This window comes from Alternaria dauci, chromosome 1, assembly GCF_042100115.1.
Source record: "Alternaria dauci strain A2016 chromosome 1, whole genome shotgun sequence".
NCBI lineage: Eukaryota > Fungi > Ascomycota > Dothideomycetes > Pleosporales > Pleosporaceae > Alternaria > Alternaria dauci.
In genome coordinates, this window is record NC_091272.1 from 2001940 (window position 1) to 2010603 (window position 8664).

The following is an 8664-nucleotide window of genomic DNA, read 5'->3' on the forward strand; positions in this document are numbered from 1 at the left end:
TAAAATACTAATTAGTCTAGCGTTTAAACTATATTCTTACTTTATTGTTTTTATTAACTTTTATAACTAATAAGTAGAGGGATAGCTACTTTTTACTTTTTTAAAGTTATATTTTAATAATACCCCCCTACTTACAGAAAATAAAAAATTATTAGTAGAGTTATATCGCGCTAAAGTTATAGTGTTATAGTGTTAGGGGCAGGCATTACGCGAACCTAGGCATTACGCGCATAGACACTGTAGTGGCTGTAATTGCTGCTGGGAGGTCATGATTATGCTGCTTCCTTAGAGACCCGGCTAGCCGATTCATTTAAGCTAGTCTGTGTGAACCAAAATCGGGATCCAGATGCTACAATACATACAGTACGCCAGATGGATCCGGGTTTGCGTTTCCCGTGGTCGAGTGCTTTGCTCCTGTTTCCAGGTTCTTTTGCACGTCACCGTAGCGCTCTGCAGCCTGGAGTCCGTTTTCGGCTCCTTTCCGGTTTCTGGCCCCTTTCACGCTTCTCAAGGTCCTCAATTGAGCACCAACTTAGAGTTCCATGTTCCTTTGCCCGTGGACTACTGTAATTAGTGTGTTAGATTTTCTGGACTACTGTCTGTGCGTTCGTACAGTGCCCGTGCGCGACTCGAGCCAGTTCGGGACTCGAGCCACATGCCACATTTTGGCAACATGAAGAAATGAAGCTATTGAGCCACACACAAAAGCTATTATCGCGAGATTTCTTAGTGTGTTGTTCTATAGATGTATGCGAAACTTTCTAGCTATTCAGAATATTTTTTAGGTGGCCGTATTGACCGTGTTCGGGTCTTTCTAGGTGGAGGAGGCGGCGGCTCAGGTGCACCACCAGCTTGACTTGCAGCACCCACAACACGACAACGCTTTAGATTTTTCTTACCAGCGCTTTGTGAGGCTTTTCGCTTGCTCTTGTTTGGTGTATCGCGAGATTTTTGTAAGGTTGCAGCTTCGCGTTGCAGCTTTTTGAGCGCCCGGGCGGCAGCTAGTTCCTCAGCCCGCGCTTTCTTCTCCTTCGCCCGCTGCTCAGCGGCTTGTTGTCGAGCCACCTTTGCAGCCTCAGCTTGCTTCTTCTTGTATAAGCTTGCCGCCGCCTTCAGCTCTCTATCGAGAGTTTTCTGGAATCGTTGCTGCTCAGCTTCGTCCTGTTTCACCTTCTCGTGCGCGGGGGCTTCGCGGAGCTTTCTTGGAGACTAGAAAACAGCACCACCATGATACTCTTTGCGCTGTTGAAGGTCTAGCTTATATCGCTTCTTCTTAGGCTTCTCTTTGCCTGCAAGCGCGTGCGTCAGGTTGTCGTTTTCGAGGTGGAGGAGTTCGTTTTGCGTCTGTAGAGAATAGAATGAAGCCTTGAGCTGCTTAGCTTCAACTTTTGACTTATCCGGCACCGCAGCGTTGTATAACTTTCGGAGCTGAGCTTCATTGATTTGGGCATACTACCGCGTTGAGGTTGCTTGCCAGCATGGCGGTTGCTAAGCGTTCTTTGAGGAACGTTAAAATAAGCTGCCGCGCGTCGCTGGGAAAGAGTCGCGTCGCGTTCAATAGCCTGAAGCGCAAGCTGTAATCTAGCCTCTTTTAAAGCTAGTAAGCTATTGTAGGGTTGGCTCATCGCGTGTATACTACCAACAACAGGATATTTTGGTGGGGTCTTGGCAGTGTGAGCCACTGACCCGTGAGGTACGCACGCGGTTGACAAAAAAAAGCCGACTCACCGAGCCGCGCACCCCACAACAACACCGCCAAATGCTAACCAGCTGTCATCCCAACTCAATACCTCCACCACCACCCTAGAAACCCCCAAATCTTTTTGCGCGCATCTTTTTCGCCATGCCCAAAAGCACAAATCGCGAGATTGAGACCCCTAAAAAGGCGAAGATCAAGGGTGCTGCGGAGTTCATGGACGCCAAGGGCATCACATACTTGCACAGCGACTTGTTCCGCTTCTATGGCGTCAACAAGCAACAGGGATGGGCAATATTGAGCGACAAAAGCGATGAGAGCAGCCGGAGGCATCACAATCGTCAAATTTCACCAGAAAGAAGAGGCAGGAAAGCTCTTTTGAGCCCTTCACAAGTCCGGCAAGCTGACAGATTCCTCCAAGATGTTGGATGGGATGCAAGAGTACTTACTTGGCCACAATTGGCTCAAGAACTAGACTTTGGAGTCTCTGGGAGAACACTACAACGTGCTCTTGGCTCTCTTGAGTATTCAAAATGTATTGCTTGTACAAAGGGATGGGTATCTCAACGTTGTGCAAAGATACGGGTGAAGCATGCCGAAACGCTCCTTGCACTCAAGCCAGAACCTCAGGATTAGCATAACGTACGCTTTTCAGATAAAGTACACTGCCGTGTAGGTCCCCAAGGCAAGCTTCGCATTGTTCAGAAGCCTAGGGAGCGTTATTGTGGCGATTATATTCAAGAACAGCTCAATCAGGATGAGGAGAAAGATTGGGAAACCTCCCACATCTAGGGAGCTGTTGGCTACAACTTCAAGTCAAACCTCACCTTTTACAAGGTCGCCGGTAACCGCAATAGCAAGCTCTCCTTGAGTGCTTACAGGGACTAAATCCTCAAGCTAGTGGTGAAGAAATAGCTCCAAACTGACCCCCCATTCATTCTGGAAGAAGACAACGACAGCGGCCACGGCGGAGGCAGCTAGTTAAACCTCGTAGCTCGCTAGAAACGGGATAACTAGCTTGATTACTACTTCAACTCACCCAACAGTCCTGATCTTTCACCTATAGAAAACTGCTAGCAAGTGATGAAGCAACATCTCAAGAAGTTTCCCCATTAGGATAAGTTTAAGACGAGAGAATTAGCTTGTAAAGGGTGGGGAAATGTATCACAAGGCTTCATTAATGATCGCGTCAATCAGATGCCCGAAAGACTGCAAGCTTGTATTGATATGGAGGGTAGAATGACTAGGTACTGAAGAAAAATGAGTGAAAACAAAGCCTGAACGCTCCTTTTGAGCTACAACCCCCCAAAAAAACTTAGATATATAAGTTTTCCATACGACTAAATAGCTTCACGCTTCGATTTGAGCCCAAATATGTGATATTACATGTTGTTTTGGTGGTGTTGCAGTACTAATCGTGATGGTGTGGGGCATCGGTGAGTCGGCTTTTTTTTGTCAAACGCGTGGTACGTTAATAGAAAGTGCTGCCGGCGTTCCGCCACGGCGAGGTTTCCGTTACGTAGAGATGGACGTTACCGGACTAAATATTAAGTGTATTGCGATTAACTTGCACTAAAAATTGTCTAATTTGGTCTATCCGACGTGATGTTGTGGTGCTTTGAAGTTGAGGGCTTCAGTGGTGATGGGGACGCTAGCCTCCTTGGCGAACAGACTTTTGTCCTGTGACTGTAGCAAGGTCTAGGTCGATCAAGAAGGCGTGCCAGGAAGGGTTGTCCTCGTCCTCGTTCACCATAAGGTTGTTCGGCGAGATATCGCATTGTAGCATGCCGGCCCGCGTATACAGCGACTCCTATCCTGCGATGCAGCCCTCTAGCGCAGCCAGAAGGCTAGCCCTGGAACTCGCCATGTATATAGGCCTCCCATAGTCTCGGACAAGAACGCGGCGGTGCGCTCGCTCCGCTGATGCCCTTCTCCTTTTATGGGGGAGCTTGAACAAGTTCGCTTGCTAGGCGGTAAGGTGGTCATTTAGGGAACATATAAAGAGCCTCTATTGTATTGTTTGGGTTGTGGATATCGTTCGGAATGGGCGCTGGTATAAAAGGACTTGAATGCCGGTGGAGGTTTGTGTCGTTGGAGGGTCTGAGCCTCAAAGGGAGACTAACACGTGCTTGTGTGAAACGTTTCGGTTTCTGCGGACGAAAGTTACAGTGCAGGGCGATTTAAGGGTAGAGCAATCCAATGGAGTGGTTGTGATGTGGGTTGTGTCAATCCCCTCACAAATGTTTGGTTGGCCTGGAAGAACGTCAGCACCCTACCGTGGCGCGGAAGCTCCACGTTCTAAAACCCACTCACCCCACTGCAGCCAGAACTCACCCTAACCATCACCACCGTTACGGCTAGCGTGACCCTCCTGAGGCGCACATAAACATAAAGCGTAGAGCCTTTGTCGACTGCGCAGCGCTCAAACATCGTTGTTTCGCCTCATCGCACCAGGTTTGGGTCCAAGATCGGGCATGGCCGCAAGCGCCTGCAGTCAGCGTCTATTTACCCCGCCTTCGCCGTCACAAGCTCTTTCGTCCGCCAAACTCCAGCCGATGTTGCTCAGAACTCATCGGAGGGCGTTGGGCTGACTAGCAAGCCTATCGTTGGTTGACTCAGCAACATAGTCGCCATAACTAACGCTCCGGACCTCCTAACCTTCCCCTCTCTAAGGCTCGCCTTCTTCTCCCCACCGTCGATTCTCCCTAACTATCTCGCCTCAATCTTCACACGTGGCCCTTTGCCAAGCCGGCCAACGTACGCAGAGCGACTGCACCGAATTTGTCGTTGCCTCCACACCCAGCTCAACCGTTCCTGTATTTCGCCTCCGTCCACGGCTCGCCATGGCAGCGTATATCAACCTTAGCTTGCAGGGTACGTTGCCATTACAATACAGTCATAAAAGGCCTGTGCTTCTCACGAAATACCAGGGACTGTCTATTTTGCTGCACATCGTTCTGCCGAAGATGGCGCCATGCTGCAATTGTATTCAAGCAGGCTTGTGGGCGTAGCAAGAGGTGCGTAGTACCATCATCGCCCGGCATGGACGGCGAAAAGCGCTCATAGACGTAGAATCCACCTTTGATGTTTTGTACTCGCAGGTTGCCCGAGATTGGCATCAGCAGGACGACCTCGTTACACCCTTTAACGACCGCCGATGGACTCACGTTAGAGCGGTCTGGACCTTTGACCTTGATCGCGATATTCTGCGATTGGACCAGAGAGATCGCAACCTTTGGGTTCCTCTCAACCTTGTTCGCCAGCGTTCCATAACCATTTCCGATTTCGAGCCTTACGAACCACCGCCGACACTCGCCAAGCACGCCTTACAATCCGTCTACCCAGCGCCGTGCTGGAAAATGAGACGCAAGGATATCGACCTGCAGCGCCTACAGCGGCGCAAGGCTTTCGTCTCCAGGATACTCGCCGACTTTGCGTTCCAGTGGAGGCATGTCCTCTGCGGTCGTTACAACAACTCTACGTTTCGAAGGCTTGCCAATGCTATCGTCAGGATTGTTACCCTGGACTTTACCGTCGAAGAAGCAACGCTCTCACGCCAGGGCACTGGCGGCTTCCTGGTCTGGATAGACAACCTCCCAGAGTGGGGCTTTGCAAGTGGACACATTGTCAGGGTCGGTGGGACGTCCATCGTCATATGCCAGCATGCTCCGCACGCGGTCACGCTGGTTCGAAAGGATTTCGCGAAGCAGATCCAGTCCACTCCTGGTTCGGCAGAAAAAAGTCTCACTTACCTCATACTCTCGGTGCGGGAGCTTATTCTGTATCGGATAAACAGCGAGCTCGAAAGATACACGGAACCCAAGCGTCTATTTGATGGGATGCATCCTCCTTCTGACGAAGCTATCGAGCTCCTCCTCCAAGCCACGCAGACCAGCGCCTCTACGGCTCCTCTTCGCAAGCTCCCCGTTGAGCTACAGGATGCGATCCTTGACAAGGTATCAGCGGGACCAATTGAGAGCGCCAGGGTTGGCTGCTTACTTGACGCTGGGTCAGTTTTTACATGGAAGTGCGGCAACCGAAACATTGAAAGAGAAGAGGGCCGTCGGTCTAGAACGCCTTGGACTCCTGTGGAGTCGCATATTTGGTTCGGTGGCTACCCTAGTGGTATAGCATACAAGTAAACGTGTTCGAAACGCCCATTGTGAGATATCAATCTGATCTATTAATCTATCGCACAGTAGGAAGCTTGACGATTGCATTGACTATCGATGGATCGTGAGTCGTACTCCCTATATATCCCTTACAAAACCGATAGAAAACCCGAAAGATCTCCATCCAACGATCATCCGATATGGGCGGTACGATATCCGTCACTCCCATTGACGACCCACCTGCTAGTCTACACGAACGGCATGGGGTTATCCTTGATGTGTCGACCCCAGACTACAACGTTGTTGGCATCGTTGATGAGGTGCATCCGTCCCCCAATCCTGCTGAAATTGGAGTTTTCGTACTTGTAAAAATGCACATCCAACCCAATCTGAACCATTCCGTAGCAATTCTTGGAATCATTCCCATTTCCTTCGAGATGATCGTGGAGATGATCTTCTGTGGATGCCCAAGCCTCTCCCGGCTTCTTGGATTCCACGAGCATGAACTCATATTGGTATAGGGTTCCGCCGGGCCTTTGAGAAACCTTAAAGAGGCAGAAGTCGGGGTGGGTGTTGACAGACACCGTCTCCTGGACGACAGAATATCCTTCGCTCGAGGGGAAGATGAAGCGAAGGATGTCTCCTATAGGCCTTCGGTAGATGTGTTCACCCGAGTCCGGTACCCTAACTAGAAGGTCGAGGGCGGCCTTGATGTTGATATCATCGAGGTATGTTTGAGGCGGAGGAGGGTTAGGGTTGATGAGGACTGCCCTCCCCGTTCTGCTGTTGTTCCTGGAGGGCATTGTTCAGTGTGGTTGGCAATGCATGCGCCATGCACCGTACGTACCATAGTGGCCAACTCTTTGTCGTGTCGAGGGTCCAAGTATCCTGTCCGATATTACTATCAGCGGCACGACCTTGGGAGCTGTTGACTGGTCTACGAGACGGGAATAACGTACCCCTGCGCCATCTTGGAACCCGTTCGGGATTGCATAACTTGTCGTCCCTGCAACAGTATCGTGGTAATAGACTTGGCCAGCGGAGTTTGCGTATTGGTTGATCCTCCCGCCTACCAAGGGTCCAAGGTAAGTAGTAGTCATGGTTCGGTTTTCACGCCCGGTGATTGGTAAACGATATGACAAAAGGTTTGAATTGGATGGTAGGATATCCGCCTCGTGGTGGTTTAGACGACTCTGGTTTCTCGGGAATAAGTCTTGGTTATATAGCAATGGCCAATACGGCACAGTAAAATCTAGGCAAGGCGTCAAGCGAACGCTAACTGCTATAATGGGAAGAGGCGCTAGGTGATATGTCAAGGTATAGTTTAACTAACCGCGCGGTTCCATTTGGGGATGCATCGCCGAATCACTGTTGTTCGACGGGGGTGATGTGAACAGTCCGCAACAAGCAAGCGATAGACAGATTGATTACCGCATTAGGCGTGACACGAGCCACAATGTGGTCTTTTTACGCCTAATGCGGTAATCAATCTGTCTATCGCTTGCTTGTTGCGGACTGTAGTGATGTGAAACCGACGCGCCCATCTAAGCGCCTACCGTGTCCTTACCAAGACGGATCTAGCTAGCAGGATTCTTCTAAGGCCCAATTGGCCTTTTATAACCTTCGTGCAATAGTATTCGACGTTCGACTGTGCCGCTTGTGGCTAACAGTATTGACGGAGGGCGTTTCCGCTTTTGCGATAGCAGCCTAACCTATAACGGTAACAGCGATGGTAGAGACGCATGCGAAAGTTCCAAACTCTGCCTTGCATGAATTCTCTCACTGTCCGTCTTTCGTGCAAACCCTTAGGGGCTAGCAGTCCTAGCACGCCACTCATTATTAAGGATTTATAGTAGTATCTAGAGCGTAAAGAGGAGGGTAAGTTACTATATGAGGTAACTAAAAAGTAGGTACAGAATATTACTAGGTACTTCTACTATAGGATAGTTTATATAAGTAGTTAAGATAATAATATCTATATAAATATATAGAAAGGCCTAGATATAATAAAGGTAATAAACTATAAGCTAAAGAAGTAGATACTACTACTAAGTACTACTAGACGCTAGGCCTTAAGGAAAGATAGAAGTAGTAGTATTACTAGATAGAAGTAATCCTTAAGCTATATAGGAATAGTATTACTACCTAGTAAGTGTACTTACTTAAGCTCTCTAGTTAAATATACTATTATAAATTAGGTATACTACTATATTATTATCTATAACTACAGGAAAGCTATCTATAGAGTAAGCTCCTAAATTTTTTTAAAAGAAACCTATTCGCTAGCCTATATAGAAGTACCGCCTCTTAATTTTAGATAGCTATAGGAGCTACATAACTAAGGGGTTTCTTAAGTACTATTACTAGAAGTAGATTATTATTACTATTTTAAGAGTTATTAATAATTAATTTAGTAAGGCTTATAAGGTAAGGCTTAACTTAATTAATTACCTTTTTAGGCTTAAAAACTACTTATATAGGCTTAGATCTTACCTTATTAGGTTAGTAGTACATCTAGAGATATTAGCTTAACTTAATTATTAATAACTCTACGCTTAGGGTATATATATACTCTAACCTTACTTCTAAGTTTACTAATAGGATATAGCTAAATTTACTAAATTATTAAATACACTACCTAAACCTAATATAGCTACTAATAGTACGGACACGAATTATAGTACTATCGTAGCGTTAGCTACTATAGATATTATATCCTTATTTAAGACTATTATACGTATATTTAACTTAATTTATAATATCTAAATACTAAGAGATATTAGTATATATCTAGTAGTATAAGGAAGTAAAGATCTATAGCTTATTAATTATTTATATTAAATTATTCTATATCCT

The 8664-nt window shown here is 47.3% G+C and overlaps 2 protein-coding genes across 2 annotated transcripts; one reads left to right on the forward strand and one right to left on the reverse strand.

Moving 5' to 3' along the window:
- Positions 1–4539: 4539 nt before the first annotated feature.
- ACET3X_000637 (uncharacterized protein) lies at positions 4540–5838 on the forward strand (the record flags this gene model as incomplete). Its single annotated transcript, XM_069447955.1, has 3 exons — positions 4540–4570; positions 4627–4713; positions 4769–5838. 3 exons carry the CDS (start codon positions 4540–4542, stop codon positions 5836–5838), a joined length of 1188 nt encoding a protein of 395 aa, XP_069310879.1.
- Positions 5839–6056: 218 nt separating this feature from the next.
- Positions 6057–6908, reverse strand: ACET3X_000638 (uncharacterized protein; the record flags this gene model as incomplete). Its single annotated transcript, XM_069447956.1, has 3 exons — positions 6057–6600; positions 6656–6696; positions 6768–6908. 3 exons carry the CDS (start codon positions 6906–6908, stop codon positions 6057–6059), a joined length of 726 nt encoding a protein of 241 aa, XP_069310880.1.
- Between the last annotated feature and the right edge of the window lie 1756 nt (positions 6909–8664).